Source organism: Cyanistes caeruleus, chromosome 1 (assembly GCF_971803275.1).
Source record: "Cyanistes caeruleus chromosome 1, bCyaCae1.hap1.1, whole genome shotgun sequence".
Classification (NCBI taxonomy): Eukaryota; Metazoa; Chordata; class Aves; order Passeriformes; family Paridae; genus Cyanistes; species Cyanistes caeruleus.
Window position 1 is genome coordinate 56,391,333 of NC_141701.1, and position 18,344 is coordinate 56,409,676.

The 18,344-nt window shown below is 36.1% G+C and overlaps 1 protein-coding gene across 4 annotated transcripts in view; it reads right to left on the reverse strand.

The window, feature by feature from the left end:
- Window positions 1-16,390: 16,390 nt before the first annotated feature.
- The window catches only part of RTTN (rotatin), a 78,678-nt gene continuing 76,724 nt past the window's right edge, over window positions 16,391-18,344 (reverse strand). For all 4 annotated transcript variants that reach the window (XM_086893859.1, XM_086893870.1, XM_086893876.1 and 1 more), the window contains one exon: window positions 16,391-16,853. In XM_086893859.1, coding sequence (XP_086749985.1) covers window positions 16,771-16,853 — 83 coding nt within the window. In that variant the 3' untranslated portion in view covers window positions 16,391-16,770. The remainder of the gene's footprint in view (window positions 16,854-18,344) is intronic.

The following is an 18,344-nucleotide window of genomic DNA, read 5'->3' on the forward strand; positions in this document are numbered from 1 at the left end:
CATCTTAAGGTCTGAGGATTTATTTGTGATAATATATCATGAGGTATTATTTTGGGATCAAAATTATGCAGCTTGAAAATTCTTGTTCAAAGGTGTAAGAATCCTGAGTATTCATGACTCATGTTGAAATTTGTCAAAACAAGACTCACTCTTACATTTTTAATGGATTTTTCTTGGGACAACTGCAAGCAATTTTGTACTTTGGCAAACCATATTTTTATGGAGCTGCTTGGAATTGGAACAATATGACTAATTTAAAGTCAAAAGTAAGCTTGAATCAATCCATTAAAATTCTCTAATGAATAAATAAGTGTAATTTGAACAAAAGCTGACAATGAAAATTAATATTTCAGGTGAGTAATAGCCTGCACAAGCTTGAGAAGGACTCTGCATCAGAGCTGCTTAAAACACCTTCCACAATACAACAACCTGACTAGAAATCAGAATCTGCACATATTTATCTGTATAACACTAGGCATCTTTTAGGATAATACAACATACAGTTCTTTTCCAAACTAAATGATTTTATAATTTTCAATATTTCCAATTTCTCTATTTTGCCTCTGTAATTCCACATTTTTACAGTTACACATATTTCTATTTCATCTTAACAACCAAGAGAATCCACCAAATTGAATAAAGAAATTCTACCCTATACAGATTTTTAACTCAAAAAGCTGTACTACCTGAATATACTTACTTTTAGAAACAAATAAAAGCTAAAATATTTCTATAAATATGTGATTAGTAATGTGTCTTTTTGGCAAAATTTAGAAAAAACTTATAAAGGTTACTCTTCTCAATCTCTTAAGCTGACATGATTCTTGTGTTCCTGTTTTCTACAACAATTTTCACTGACATTTCAAGTATTTTATTAATTTTCTTGTGGAGAATGATTCTTTGGGAAAGGAGAAACCTGAGTTTCAGTGTGAGATGTCAATGAACCTTGACTATTTTTTTGCCTTTTTCTTTCCTTGTGACTTTTTTGCTTTTACAAGTGATTTCTTATTTTTTCCTGCGTGGGAAATCATGTTCGCAGTTGTAGATAAGTGAAATTGTTGCAGATACTCTATTCCTCTAAACAGGACTGAGCTTTTGTTTTGTGAGGAAGTGGTATACTTTGAATTCATAGAATCACAGAATCATACAATGATTTGGGCTGGAAGGGACCTTAAAGACCATTTAGTTTCAACCCTCTTGCCATGGGCAGGGACACTACACCAGGTGCCCCATCCAACCTGTCTTTGAGCACTTACAGGGATGGGATGTCCACAACTTTTCAGGGAAAACTACTCTTGTGCCTCAGCACACTCACAAATTTACCAGATATGTTACAAATAATAAAAAAAAAATAAATCTTAAAATATAGAAAAATATTTTATGCAAAATATTTGCTCAAAAGCCTGAGCTTAGTTTTCCAAATTATTTTTAACACAACTGCCTCCTCATTAAAATTGTTTTGCTTCTTCATTTGTGTATTGTTTTGATTCCAGTTACTTCAGTATTCTGGAAATTTCCTCAAGTACTGGAACTTCACAGAAGTGCAGGCTTTGAGGATTAAAAAAGTCTTACAACAGGACAAAGGTTTTTTAAGCAGCTTCATATTTCCTAAGAGCATTACTTATTTACATGTTAATTGAGTTGAAACTGTCATGGACAATGCAAAATCTGGATTCACAAGGTACACCTGGATAGTCAGTATTCCCTCTGATGCTCAGTATAAAAATTTAAATGGAAGAGAATTGAACTGGAGACTGAGCCTCATTTTGTTCGCATGACAAAGTTATCTTTTCAAACAGATCAAAAGATTGACTTACATTTTGTTTGTCTCAGGAAGCACAGAAGCATTACTGATAAGAAAAAAACAGGAAATGGGAATCTTCAGATACTATACTGCAGATTTTGTATTTGAAAGGATTTATGAGTCAAATTGGTCAGATTCCTGAATGCTTTGTGGCATTACAGACTTTAAATCTTCTACATTGGAACTATATGGATCCCACATTTAAATCTTCATCCTTCTGCCTAGCAGTTCTCACATTGCAGTTGCAGAAGAGGCAAAAAAAGAAAGTACATCTCTAAATTGAAATACTTTTCTTTATATAATAATACATGTGCATATAGTAGGTTACAGATGAGTGGTGTTCCACAAAATCTAAAGTGGAATGAAAAATATAAACACATGTTAATTTCTTTACTATTATTATAACAAATGGATTATTTCACACATCTGTTTTCTGAAACTAAAGCTAAGATATATTCAGGATATCTCCAAAATGAAGACATATTCCCTTAAATGAAAATTATTTTTCACTTATCTGTCTATATAGACAAATTGCAATTTTATTGCTCTGAATTTCTTGTTCATTTTTCCTCCATCTGGCACTGAAAGAAAAACAGAAGTTAAGAAATAAATTTCTAACCCCTTATGATGACTAAGTATGGATGATACGTTGATGTCTAAGGACATTTATTTGCTCCACAACAGAGAAATTTACTACAAATGTCAAGAATTCTTGGGAAGCTGGCCCCAAGGACAGGATCCCTCATCATACCTGGTAAAAAAATACCCTGTGACCAGGGCATTGCTGCGTCTCTCCAGTAAAGGCTGCAACTGAAGTCTCCTCTGGACACCAATGCAATTCCTTTAGAGAGACATGGGCAACACATCTGCAAGACTTTAATCAAAAAAGCTGTAGGCACTGTAAAGGTTGATTCCACTCATACAGTTTGGAAGCAGACACATAAAACACCATATTTTTACAGAAGATGAGGCTTATGGAAATAAATATCTGCTATCTCCACACTACCCACCTGGGCAGTGAACATCCCAGAGCAGGTAATGTAAGGAAAAGCCCAATGTGCAGCTCCCTCACAGCCTCTCCTCATTCCTCCCTTACCTCTAACCCTCTTTTCTCCCTACCCCACCCACACTGAAAGGCTGGAAAATCCATGTAACTCTGACAATTTGTGGATACAAGACTCAGAGCAGCAGCAGCAGCAGCACATCTCACAGTCACTCCATCGCTTGAGCAGCTCTTTGGTCTCTGCCTCTCCATTACTCTGCCCATCCTTCCCCACAGCCTGGTTCGTGTTTCCCAGTTATCTCATTTTCTCTCCATGCTTTGAACCCCAAAGTAAAGGGAGGGAACACTCACAAACAAGCTGCATTTAGCTGAAGTAATTGGCTAAATGCCAATTACAGTTTGACAACAAAAGCAGCATAGTGGAATTTTCCAGCTTAATGTAAAACTGAAGTGGTTTAAAGACAAAGAAAAACAGCAAAAAAGATTGTGCAGCAAACACAATGCAGATCTACATCTTGGATTTTAATCATGAGTTGAACATACATCTTCAGAGACCCTGGGTGAGTCATTTCATTTCCTGGTGCATTAATTTCCCAAATTCCAATACATAGATAACATGTAATGAATGCTGCTGTTTCAAAGCATGTCACAATAATCTCTGTAATGAGGTTTTTAATAGAAATTGCTATAAAACTGTGAAGAAGAAGACACACATATAGGGCCAGCAAATATGTTAATACCCTTTTTAATGATTCATTAGTATTTAAGATTTAAAAGATAGGCCCGTAGCAATAATGCAGATAGAATGGCAAATACTCTTGCAGAAGGCTGTTACCACCAGAAAGTAGGGCCTCCAGTGTGGCAGTGCAGTGAAGCAGGGGACAGCCAGAAGGGGAACCACCCCAGCTACCACCTCTACCTGCAAATATGACCTACTGGAAAATGGCCAGGACAAAAAGGCTCTCTAGTTTTAATGACTTTTCAGTGAAGGTAATGAAGCGAGTGGGCTGGGAGGAGGGAGGCTTTAGCAATTTCACAGCTGCTGTGAGCACCCCTGTAGTTTGGCTCTAACCCCGTAGAAGCCAGGTTAAATAATCCTGAACAAAATTCACTGACAAGGCATGTCCATTTTTCTCTATGGATGAGGGTTCACCATCAAAAAAAAAAAAGCCTCTTTTCCATGCACCATTCTCTGTTTCTTTAAGTGGGATGGCTGAGTGGTACAGATGGATAAAGGCACAATAATTCAATTTGCTTTTTCCTATTCTGCATCTAATTTAATTGCCCAACCAAGCATCCCAAACTGGATTAATCTATAGGCATGCCTTATTCAGTAACATAAGGGATGGGATTCTTCTATATGTATTCTTTAACCTCAAAGGAGAAGTTAAATGGACATTAAACATTGCAACAAAGAGAAAGAAAATACTTGTAAACTAAATATAGTCACATTTTGGGGATATCTTGATAAAGATGATTCAGAGAGGGAAAAAATTTAATCTAAAAGACTTCCAAATGTAGAAAAGTAAATATAATCTACCTGCCTAACATCTCAATAATATTTTATTGTTTAACATCCTGGCCTGCAAGAGGTAATGTTATATAAATCATAGTTTAATGATAACGTGCTTCAACCAAAAAAAAAAACTTGCGAGAGGATATGAATTCAGGAATCTTAAATAAATTTCAATGTTTCTGCATTTTTGGAACTGGAAAATTACTTATATTTTTGGCTATTCATCCTAACATAACACTGAATACCTAAATGTGTCAGTGTTGTGGTTTAGGAATGTACTCTCCAATTTAGTGTTCTCATTCTTCCTTTCCCTGACTAGAGAGGAGAATTGGAGGTACAAAAGGTAAAGATCAGGTTTTGAGGCAAGAACAGTTTAATGGAAACAGCAACGAGGTAAGAAAGCAAGCAGTAGCAGTGTAACAATATTAATATCAAAAGTGTACAAGAGAGGTGGGCAATTCACATGCAAATGCTCCCCAGTACACCTCCCCCTAGGTCTGGGGTAGCACTCAGACAACAGCAGCACCTTTACCTTCCCTCGAGTTCCTGTCACAGCAGTGAAACTCCCAGGCAGAGCTCCAGGTGTCCCCGGACATATGAGCACACCTGGAGGGATATTCAGGGGGTGTAGTGTAAGTGACCTTAAGTCAAGGTCAGAGGGCTCCAAGAGTGTTTTCCCAGTTTTTTCAGGGAGGTGACACGTGTGTAAGGATCATCTGATCCTGTGAAAGACTCATTTGGTCACAGATGGCTAACAGGGAGGTGTACTAAGGTATAAACGCCCAATTTGAGCAGCAGAAGAAGCACCACTGCTGAGCAGTTTTTGAGCACCATGAAAGACTACAATTCTCAAGTGAAAGGTGTGTTGGTAGGAGATAAGAAAGTTAGTGGAATTTTCAAATTCAATGTGTAAGTAACATTCCTTTGATGTGTTCATGGCTTGAGTGTCTTTCTGAGAGGACTTGTCAAACTTGAGGGAAGTTCATGTGCCAAAGTACGGAGGGGAAACCCTTAAAGCTGCCATTCAGATTATTCCTCTGCATTTATATAAAACAGAAGTGAAAAATAAGATGGAAAGGTAAAGATACTTGTGAAGACAATTAAAAAAGCCAAGTTAATCTACTTAGAAAAGTAAGAGAAAACCCCAACAAGTTAACCAAATAAAATATCCATTTAATTTATTTGGTTTATATTTTTAATTACATGATTGCTCAGTTATAAAAATTATCACCACACATTTTTCTTCAATCTAAGTCTTTTCTGTTCAGTGATCTTGGCTGTAAATGCCTGCTACTGATTAGGTCAATAAGGTATCAGAAATTTCCTTAGAAATATTTTATGAATTCTTCTATTTTTGTAATAGGAAGATAGTACTTGATTTGTATTCAAAATCTGTTGACAAATAGTCTATGCATTTCTATCCAGTAATAGCATGAAAGATATGAAAAAGCCTAATTCATGAAAGAAAGTAATAAAGTACATTTGGCTCTCAAAGTATATAATGTACTAATACTGCATAGTTGACTATGTTTATTTCTTTTAGTTTAATTTTTGTATTCCTGCTGAAAACTCTGATTTTTATTAGTTTGCAGAAAGTGATGTTTTTTGCAGAAACATGAAAGTTTCATTTTAATGAAAGAAAAATCAAAGCAGAAAGGCTTCAAGGTTCTCATAAAAACCTGTTTTTGAGACAGGAAATGGAACTTTCTGTTTCAGAGTACAGCCATCCTCATACACCTATTATTTTTCCTGAATTATCCTTTTCCTTGTTCAGCTCTTCTTTTTATGTCCATCATGCTGCTAAATAAACCATGTTAAAAGTCTGTTTAAGGAAATGAATAGTGCTGGATTTTTTTTCTCTTTCTGGCATAGGTTTACAGAGCTGTCTCCTAAACAATGCCCTCAAATACAGCCTGGATGTGAAAACTTCCTGCAGAGGCAGCTCACTTAAGCTTGAGGCTACCTTTAATTATAGGATGTTGCCAAATCAGAAATTTCTCCAAAAAGACCTCTAACTTTTGTAAGGCAAAGAAGCTTATGAGTTTTTAAACGGCCTTCAAATTCCAGGCAGAAAATTAAAGAGGGCAAACTGCATCTTTCCTTAACCTTTTTTGTTGATGCATCCAGGACCTGATGGGTTATGTTTCTAGCAAAGTTATCTCATGTATCTTTTTTTTTAAGCCCTTTTTGTAGACCTTTACTGGGAAAAAGCTTGGTAAACAGCAAAGTGACAGTAAATCATTTTCTGATAGTGCACGCCTCTCCTACAAGATAACTCAAGCAGACAATGCTATCTAAAATCTCCCCTATACACACACACACAAAGAGAAAATTAAAAGCAAATAAGACCACCCCAAACTCCAAATGCCAAAGCAAATATCCTGGTTTCCAGACAAATGCCTTGGCAGAATGCATGGCCAGTTCTTTCTTTTCCAATTTTTGATCTTGGACTGGCTTTAAATGTTGGGAGAGGTACAAAACCAACCACTCAAACTGACTCTTGAAAGATGTATTCCTTAGAACAAGTAAGTGAACTCTTCCCCTAAAACTGCCCTGCTTAGAGAGATTCAAAATAAAACAAAAAAATAATTTGCTAGCAAACTTTTGAATGAATCATGAACTAAATGCTGCCCACTCTAAACCTTGGAAAGGGTTTAAGAATGACACAGAAAGTATGTAAAAACAACTAAGTCCTATAAAATCTTAACATATGGAATGAAATGAAAAAATAGCCAAAATCTAAAGAAAAAAATAAAATTCTGTTATATTCTAATGATTTAAACTGAATATTTTTGGCATTAGTTTGGGATTTTTTTACCTTTCCACCCCAAATTCACTGCTAAATGACAATCTTCAAGTAAAATCCCCTTTCCTACTAAAATTCAGAGCAAATATTTCTTGGGTGCGTTATTGCTTTGCAGAACTTCATGTGTTTAGACAAAGCCAAACAAAACAATAGAGCTTTCACAAGAAAGGTATCACAGTCAACTGTGAATAAATGGAGCCAAACAATATCTGCTGCAATCATTTGTTTTAGTAGAAGTAGCATAATAGTGCCATAAACTCCTGCCTGATCCACTCCAACATATTACATCTGTTTCATGCTAATGTAGTTCCAAAGAAATCAATGATATTTATACTGACATAAAGCTGTGGTGAGTCATATTCTTATATTTTGCTCACTGATTTCTAAGAAGCTGAAAGTTTAATTACATCTATATGGCTTTAGAGCACCCCTTGAAAAATCATCACAAGATATTTTAGGCAGATTTAACTTCAAAATTGAATTATTGTTCCTGCATAAATCATGTGTTTCATTAGTATATTCATAACAAGAGGCACTGACTGATCTGTGACAGATTTTTTTTAATTACTTGTATGATCCATAGGAATCATAAAATGCCTGTGAAGTAGCTTATCTGCTCAAAAAATGCTTATCAACTATCCCAACATAACTGTCCTAACATATTGATGCTGCCATCAGTCAAATACATTTTGTTCTTATTTTGATGGTTGAATTCAACTCCCCTTAGTCGAAATCATGTGCGAAAGTCCCTGTCAGTTTAAATACAACACATACAACTTTTAGAGACTAAGCCAAACAAGGAGTGGCTGAGGGAGCTGGGCATATCTATCCTGGAGAAAAGGAGGCTCAGGGTGAGAACTCACTGCTCTCTACAGCTGCCTAAAGGAGGGTGCAGCCAGGTGGGGGTCAGCCCCTTCTTCCGGGCAACCAGGGACAAGGATGAGAGGACATGGCCTCAAACGGCACTGGGGGGGTTTCAGGTTGGATATCAGGAATAATTTCTCAACTGAAAAGCTTGTTAAGCATTGGAACAGAGTGCCTAGGGAGGTGGTGGAGTCACCATCTCTGGAAGTGTTCAAGAGCTAGCTGGACATGACACTTACTGCCATGGTCTAATTGACGGGATCGGTCAGAGGTTGGACTTGATGGTTTGGAGGTATTCTCCTGCCTAAATGATTCTGTGATTTTGAATCACTCAAAGTGGAAAAATTGCATATATTTCTTTTTGTACAATTTTGTCTTTCTATTTTTAGTGGATTTTTTTTGTTAATTTTGTTGAAGTGAAAGAGATTTTTTTGAAAGGTTGTGATCTGAATTTATGATGTAAGAGTGTTCAAAGCTTACCAGAATAATCTGATGCATTAGGCAGGCAGGAATTTCAACAGATAATCTGAGGTAAACCTTGCTTAAAGAGCTGATTCTCTGCATTTAGGTTGATCAGAAATAACCAGAGACCTTGACTTAGCAGGCAGTTAATTCCTAAAGATCTAATGGGAGTGGGCTCTTCATGCACAAGATGGACTGTCACACATACAAATTCATGTTTTGGTTTATTCACACGAACATCCTGGATCCAGAGGTCCAAGGTCAAATTTGCATTTTTCAGCTTACTTGCATCAGTGTTTGTATCCACTGCAGACCATATCTATTTTGTAATAGAAAATGTGGTTATATAGAATTACTATTTTGTCTTATTATTTTTGAAAACATAAAATGAAAGATACAGTGTATTGTTATAGTTGTATTTTGTCCTGGATTCCTGGGATTGAAAGCTTTGTGTGCTGTTTTCTGTTGTTTTTGTTGTAGATAACAGTAAATTATATTTCCTGGACATTATTTCTCAGTCTCTCTGGACTTTTTTTATACAATTGAATCAACTACATTTTTTACCAAGGCTGATACAAATACATATGTGTACCCTTTTCATTAAAATAGAAATGCTATTGCTTCAAATATATACATATAAAATAAAATACAGAAGATGGCCACTGAATGAATTCATCAAATGGTGAATAAATACTTCTGAGAACAAAGATACAATTTTCTGGCATTCTCATATTAGTCATTCTTTGTACAGAATGTGTAGCATTAAAAGCATCTTAAATAGTTCACAGTTTGCTTATCTGAAAAAATTTTGACAGTATTAATTACTTCTGCTAACAGAAATTTCTGACACTTACATGACCTTCTGCTGCATGTGAAAAAAGCTGTCATGGTTGGTGTACTGATATATGCAAGGAAAACACCAGGAATTGAAATTAAATGAAACTAGAAAAATCTTATCCTTAACATTAACAAGTAAGAATTTCTAATGACTTCACCAAAACATAGATTATACTTCTTCTGGTTGGGGAGGGGGGATTTCTGTGTGAAGAAATGAACTCCTTTGGAATGCAGCTATAACATGCACTGATGGCAAGAGAGAAGCGGCCATGAGGGGCCAGCCTGGCTCATTGTTTCATTCATGTATGAGAACATGAACACACACATGGAAGTCACCCCTTTGTGCTGCATTTGTAAGACTGTCACTATTAATAATGTTACACTGCTATTAAAAAAAACCCAAAAACCCTTAACCTACTGTAATTGGCATAAAAAGATGTAATGTTCAAGTGGTTGGCACAAAATTGCCATTCTTAGAGTAAGAGCCAACAGAAGTTTCTAGAACAGCAGCAATGGAACATCTCTTAGGTGAGAGACACAACAAACACAAACACAACAAAAAAAAAAGGAAAAAAAAACCAAAAAAGGGAAATAAAGATTAAATCATTAAAATTCAAACAAACTGTGATGGCACAACGAGCTACTGTTTTCACAGGTGTTTATATCTATGGTTCTTTGAACTGATTTTCTACAGTACCAGGCTATTGTACCTGCTTTAATGTTTATTTTTATCTCTTTGTCTCTCTTACTTCTTCTTTTCTATTTCTTTAAATGTTCAGTTTTACTTAGATTTCAAACCCTTAGTTTTGCACTTACCACCTACCACTCCTTCCAAGTGGCCATTTTATCTCTAACTGAAAATAAAGTTAATCCAGCATGTTGGAGAGAAAGCACAGAACATTTTAGAGAATCACATGAAAAAGTGCGTAGGCTGTTAAGAATCTTTCTTTTAATACATTATGGCAAATACACTCCCAGCACAGGATAAGGAGATTTGTTACCATTAAAAGGTATTTCAGTTCAGAGAGAGAATAAAATAATCCACCCCAAAGAGCTGTGTTCTGGGTGATTACATTTTGACCTCAATTCCTGCTATATTCCCTTGTGACTTTGTCCATACAATAATGTTTCCCCCACTGGGACCTAGTCGAACACCACCTAAAATTAGATTTTTCTATTGATTTTTATGGTCATTTGCTTCTTACAAGCAGTTGTTTATATTTCCAAAAAATAAAAATAAAAAATTTCCATGCTCACTGTTTGTCATACTATATTTTGAAAAAATCTTGCAGAAATCCCACAATGTTAAATTGCATGTTTAGCCACGTAGAGACTCATTAATACTCATAAAATAATACAAATCCTTATAATTCATTGTGCTAAATTTTTTTTCCTCATTTTATTTTTACAGGATGCAAGCTTCCTGTTGTTAAGAAAGTTAGCTCTAAAAACATCATATAAAGGTATTTTTGTGACTCCTCAATCATATTGCCCTATAAAACCATGTAAAAATGTTTGCTTTATTCAAAATGGAGAGGGAGGATTGCTGTCATTACATGATAAATGTAAAAAATGGAAACAATACCATAGCAAATTACTGTCAACAAACACCCAAAGTGAGCAGAATTTTTCTCCTATAAATCTCCTGAGACAGGGAGGCAGCCACAGGCTGCACAAAACTCCGAAAACTTCCCACAGGCTGTGCTAGCTGCTGGCAACCTCCTGCTGTATGGCTCCACTCCTTCTCTTGTATTAATACACATTTTTTTCCAGGGATGCTTTGCAAACCTTTAATTATTGAAGAATAATTTTGGACAATGCAAGATTTTTCACTCCAGAGTAGCAGTTATTAGGTCAGAAACCAGCACGCAGGTAAATTTAATATTCCTTTTCTAAACTTATTTTTAATGCTGGAAACTGTACATCTTGCAGGCATGAAGCAACAACACCAGAGGTTCTAAGGAACAGTCTCCTGAGCTGTGGACTAATGAGCATCTGATGTCTTAATTTACATAAACAGATGAAAAATCACACCAAAACTTTCAGAAAAAAATGAGAATTTCAGTGACACTGCTGTTACCTGCAGGAGCAGCTTGTGTTAGCCCTTGAAACTTCACAGTTATTTGCCATCTATGAAAAGCTTTGAAACTCCATAGCATTTAATCATATAGGCACTAAAGCCTGTTAGCAGATCTATAGGACTCACAGAATCATGAAATTGTTAGGGCTGGAAGAGACCTCTGAAGATCCTGTAGTCCAACTTCTGTTCACCAAACTTGAGATTCAGGAAGGCTCTAAAGTTTAGATAGAGTAGTTTTAATTGGAAGCAACTAAAAGTTTTTATTCAGGTACTGTTACTCAACTGTGAAAAACATCTTTCTGGAAAAATATCCTAATGGGCAAGAAAAACTCTGACTGAGGAGGAGTGAGTCACTCTCCAGCTGCCACAGCACTGTAAGAAAGTTCTTCTGTAAATCCTCAGTTACAGAATCCTAGAATGAAAACCAAGAAGACAATTTTTCCTATCCTGATTTGGTGAAATCCACCTCAGAAGTGTAATCACTTTGAGCTTGTCTAAAAGACTTTAAACTTGCATTTATGTGATGAGCACTACTATGCTGACGCTTGCACCTTGATTAGTGTTGCCCCAGTTGAGATGCATTTTTCTCAGCTCACCTAGGTGTCAATACAGATGACAACTGTATTCTCTCAAAAGAATTATTTTTGGGTTCATTTGTTTGTTTTGTTGGGATTGTTTTGTTCAGATAACTAACTGGTGTCTGAAGTCAGTGACAGCCTGTGATGCAGCATAACACAGAAAATAAACTGAGGATCTATTATCTTCTTGTTAAACTCAGCAGACATATCTAGATTGGTCAGAAAATTCTTAATAACATGCATTTAATTACCCTCTGGATCTAAAACACAGGCACAGGTGATCCTTTAACTCCTATTATGTTTAAGATACAGGGCCACAGGCTGAGGACATCCCCCTGTCTCCTGTTCTCTGTCTCTGTGAAGCTCTGCACTGCCACTTAGGGTTAGTGAAGGATATTTTGGTGAGGGAGAATATTTGGGTTTAAAAGCATTCCCATTTGTGTTTCAACTCCAGGTCAGTATTCTGAAGATATTCTCAACTAAGAAGCATTACTAAAGCTGAGTTTTTAAAGAAGCATGTGCAACATCAGTGGAAATTTACAAGTCACATATGTGAACTAAATCATGTATTACCTACTGTATGTGAAGCACTGGGAATTGCCATCCTGTGTTCTGCTCAGCAAAGACTGATATGTACATAGTAAATGTTAAGGACTGGGATCTAAAAACATAGAAATTTGTATAATAGGCCTGTTGGCAAGCAATCAAGAAGCTGGAATGATGACATAACAGCCAGATTGACCATTCAAAACAGGTCCATCTGTTTTATGAGGAATGAGGACATTTGTGAACCTAAGGCTGTATGTTTGTTGTAAATTCAACACAGAATGACACTCTGTTTTGGATGCATGAAAACAGATGCTGTAAGAATTCTCCTCTTCGAGTGAAAATGCAACCGGTTTTTCCTTTTTTTTTTTTTTGGAAAAGGTTGTGGTGGCTTGAGATAGGATTGGAAGAGGACTGGAGGGGAACACACACTGAATACCAAACTTAATTGTAAAATCCCTACTGCTAATGTTCAGCACCTAAAATAGCAGTTACAAAAACAACGTGGGCCCAGGAACAACTGGAACTGAGGCCAGAGGGCACACACAGACCTTCAATCATGGGGCCAAACCCTTATGGGTTACAACACAGGGAGACTAACCAGGTCTTAGGAATGCTCAGAGGCCATACAGAATTCCTGAATAAGGTTAGGTAATCAGAAAAGGATGATGATGATGATGATGAGGTGATAAATGTAGAATGCACATCTTCCACAGTGCATTCCAGGAGACAAGAGAGGAGCCTACAAAGACTGCAATGTTGTGAAACTGTATTTACCACAACACCTTCTCTATCCTAAAGCAATGGCAGCATGACAGCTATCTCAGCAGTGGAGATGTCAGTCATTACTCCAGGAGAAATCTTGGAGAGAGTTGAAGGAATCACTTTTTTTTTTTTTTTTTTTGTGCAGCCAGAAGAAACCTCAAGTGGAGTGCCCCCAAACTCCCCAGTGGACAGCAATCGCTGTGTGGCTGCTAACCATTTATTTTCTCCCTTGTAAGACATTTAAACAGTTCTCTGAAGGAAAAGCAGATTTGAGAAGCTGTCACAGTGGCTTCTACTTTACTGTGAAGGGAAATCCTTAAGAAAAGCTGGGCTGAAGTCTCAGTATAGAAAACTCCCCTCCCCAGTGTGGCCAGAACTGCTGCCACAAGCCCATAATTGCTGTAATTTGCAAGTTTGGTATGGAGGGGAATCAATGAAAAACATAATCCAGGGATGTGTAGTTGCTGAGTGAGGAGAATCCTTAAGTCCAAAGTGCTGGAAGAGCAAAAAATAGTCTCTTTCTCATAAATGAAGTATTTTTCCTGAGGATTTTCAAGTAGGCTTGAAAACCTATTACTCAAAGGTTTGAAAACTTCATCAGTAAGTCATGACTAAATGTCTCTATTTGCATGAACACACACAATCAAAATGAGATTATTTAAACTTAATCTACAATTTTATACCACTTAAGTGAAAATTATTTCTGTGAAAGTTTTGAACATGCACTAGATGACACATCCATCTTTAAAAAGAATCTGAAAGCCTCATTTTTAGTGGATTTTATGCACTTACCTCTTTTGAATTTAATAACTTCTTTCTTGATTACAAGCTTATCATAAAAGATAAAGCAACCAAGTAAGAGCATGATATATCTGCAGTTAGTGCAAATGGTAATTGAATTCTCCTGGATAAGGATTTTCAAGAGACTCCTAGCTTGTATGGCCGTGCCTTTTATTAGGGAAACTAGATGAAAGTTGAATATTACCTTTTAAATTCTGTAGCTTATTCAGGAAATCCATCTCCACTTTAATTGCACCTTCCTCAGTAAGGTAAAAAATTATTTTACAGCTCTTAGAATTTGAAGGTATTTTAGGGTTTAATTTTCTCTGATAACACAATCATGACAAATACCCCATCCCTCAAGACAGATGGATCTCCAAAATTTGGAAATTAACTGTGAACAAATTATAAATATGTAAATCTTTTTTCATGAAAGCTATTAAGACTAAAGGTTATTGTGAGGCTATTTATGGTAGTCTAAGTACCAGTGAACAGGAAATATAGGGTCATTTATGTTTTATAACTCACTTTGTTAACAGGCAGGAAGGCAGGATGCAGCCACTCTATGTCCCCAGTTTTCAAGAAATAATGTGATAGAAGGAAGTGCTGTCCTTGAAATAAATACATCAAGCTCTATCCTTAATCTTGAAGGAGGAAAACTTATTCACAATGTGAATATAGATTTTAGCCCTTAGAGTTTAAAATTTGTTTTGATTTTTCAGAATAGCAACACCAAACATAAGTATTTACTTATGACATTGCTACAATTGCTTCCCACAACTGTAAATTTTTGCAGAATACTGAGAAGATAGCTCATTTTGGGATAAACACAGCACTACTTGTACTTTAAACCTTACTTGTTACAGTAAGGTTTACTGTAACAACAAATGTATTAGCAATTTGCATAGATTATTCAATACAAATAGTTTCTTCAAGAACAAGCACAACTTAGTAAAATAGAAATGTTTAGTAGAAAACAAGCATCTTCTACGGCCCTATTATATTGTACTTGCACTTCATGAAGTCATGCAACTGCAGCCCTTATTCCCCTCATGAGATCCATGTGTATTTCTACACTTTGAATGAGCTCTTGCCATCCTTACAGGAGTGGTTACTTCCATTAGAATTAATTTGTCATTGAGTGCTCTCATTTTTTGTCTTTCTGAAACAGAAAAAATGGCAACCTGCATTTTGACTTAGTGACTGATTTATGGGAAGGATCATTGGGATGAGTATGCTGAAATATAAGTCTTTGAAGAGACTCAGCACTTGGTAGTCTGAGGGGAAGAGACCTGACACTACCCAAACCCAGTCAGCAAATGCTGACTTGCAGAGCTTCCTCCTGCCCTGCAGCTGAGTATTCTGCAACGAATACCCTGGGATGAGCATGACAGCACTTAACAACTCCTTTGCAAAATACAGTAATTACACAATATAGTAAGTGGAAAAGAATCAAGTTTTGGTGGTCCATCCTTGCTCTTTGTTTTGGCGGAGAGGTGGGAGATCAGCCAATAATTACATTTCTAGTAATGACTTAGCCCAGCCATAAGCATCACACTTACGGTCACAGCTGGATTATATCAAGTCACACATAATGTACAAGCACTGCTAAACAAATAAACCAAAATCCCCTCTGTCTGCAGAAAATACTTTCATCACCTGGTTAAGAAGAAAAGACTAATTACAGGTAGACATAGCCTTGATATAATTCTTAGAGATATTATTCAGGTTTTGCTTTGAATTAGCTCATTTCTATCTGACTCTGACATAAAAGCTTTATTTGTTGAGGGAAATTAAAACACCCTGTTAGATACTCCAGAAGCATGCCCAGAAAAACTGTTGTGCTTAGACACCAATGTCTTTTTCTCTTAAACTCCTTCAGCATAGAATACTGAAAAACTTATAACAATAGTTACATAGTAGCACTTTAAAGACAACACAGGCCCAGATAATGGGGGAGTGAGGAGGGGGAAGTTTGCCTCAAGCAAAAGACTAAGAGTCTTTAGAAACCAACAGATTTTGACTCAGATATTCTCCACATTATTGCAATGTAACTAAAATGAATGCACATACCCCATATCCTGAGTAAACTGCTACGTTAACACAACTGTCACCTCTAATATCAGCAATTGAGAGCTCTTTCTCAATTGTTAGCATCTTAAAAACATGCAGAAATTTGAACTGAAACTGAGACTGTAGTCTTCAAAACTACAACATGCACCTTGCTGTTCTGCATCTAATATGTGTAAGACACCGCAATTACCAACATTTTCAGTTCCTGAACCTGAGCATACGCTGCACATACCTGCAATCTTAAAAATTCCACTTCACTCACACCAAATGCAGATCTCAGTTAAAAAACCCCTTTATTAAGAACAATCCAAACCAGAAATTCCAATACTTTACAGTAACAACTTCAATGCATAATTTAAGAAAATTACTCATTTTTCAAATATTTTCCCCTGTACATTCCTTCTTCTGCATACATAGTTTACATAGTAGCATAATTATAATTTCCCATTGGGATTACAGTACTAATAGTTTGAACCAGATATAGTGCAATTTCTTTGGTTCAAAGTGATGAACTCCTTCCTCAAAGATTTCATAAGTTTCTTCCACAGCAGATATGTTGCAGCCACAGAAGTGTGAATCAGAAGTGCTTTCTTCAAATTTCAAGCTCTCATTGAACAAGCTGTTCAATTTCAACATGAGAAGTCGACTGATGGCCATTAACAATCAAGAAGCTGCACTATATTCTCTAAGCATTTTACATGGTAGGCATGTAGTTCATTTTCTTCTGGCTGGGGAGAACCTGAAAGGGAAAAAACCCAAAGATTTGAATTTCTAGCTGAGTCTTAATATAAAATTACTTTTCCAAAGACTGTATTAAATGCCTTGCAAGAATTCATGCTGGTTTATGACCTTAACCTCTGTATTAATGAGTAGCAAATCAAATACTAATACTTTATGTTGCAAAGTCTGTTCTGGTTTTTCCCTTGGGTACGACAAAGCAGGAAATGTAAAATAACAATAGCCATGCTGAAAAATTTCCCCATGTCTACGCAGAATAAAAATCTACTTTATTAACCCAATTATCATTGTTAAGTGATCAAAGCTTCACAAGCGCAGACTAGTTGAGACCCTTAATGCAGGACTATTTTAATATCAATATTGATGACATATTACACAACTGTAAACTGTAACAATGACAGTTGCATAAAATCTTTTATACTCCTTATTTTTATATGCAAATGTTTATTGTATTAAAAAATCAATAGTTCAGTCTGGGACTTCATGTTCTACAGCAGTACACAAATAAATGGGGATTAATGTTATGAGGTGCTAGTCTGTAGAAGGTACATATTTCTACCTTGTTGATTCAACATGGTATTTTGACAAGTCTCTGATCAGCAGTAGTTCTGATATAAGGAACTATACAAACTTATCTATTTATTAGTATATTATCGGTATGTGAAACATTGTATTATGTTTAATGATTGTCTTAGGCTGAGTTTGAAACAACAGTACATTCCCAAAATGAATGAATTTGACTGACAGTGCAGGAAGAATAATCATGAGATGTTCTATCAAAAATACATCTCCTCCTTATTAGGATACCAACAATGGTCAATGCAGTCAGAAAGTTTGTGGCAAATCTGTTATGCAAACATATGGAAACCTGGATATTATAAGCCACTCAATCAATAAACCTATTTGAGTACACCCATAGAACAATTTAAATTAGTAAGAAAGCTCATTAGCTTAAAACGAGACATTATCATGTCTTTTCAAGATTAGACTAACTTGATGTGGCTAACAACCAATAAACCCATTATTAGCTACTGAAGCTCCACCTAAAGATCAGTGTTCGAACACTTTTCATAATGAATGTTCTTCAGTTAAAGCTATTGTATTGAAGCCATTTAGTTATGTTCAGTTACTTGAGCAAAAATCTCAAGCTTTCAGAATATCACTAACCTATGGCACAGTATTCTAATGCTGGAACAATGTTCTGATCCCTTCCCTATGTGGCTCAACACTCTGAGGCTGAACACAGACAAAGTCAATGCTAAAGAACTATTTTTCTTATCACTAAATTTAAGGTGTAAAGATTCACAGAACTGTACTGTGAAAAGGATTTTTATGCAAGCATGATCAGACCTATGCTTCAAAACTAAACTTGGCAATTACCTAAGGTGTATTTTTCTCCATCTCTATTTATAAGATGACTAACCATAAGCCACATTGTGCTTTTAGGGACAAAAGTATCCTTTCAAAAACTTGTAGCACAACAAAAACTTAC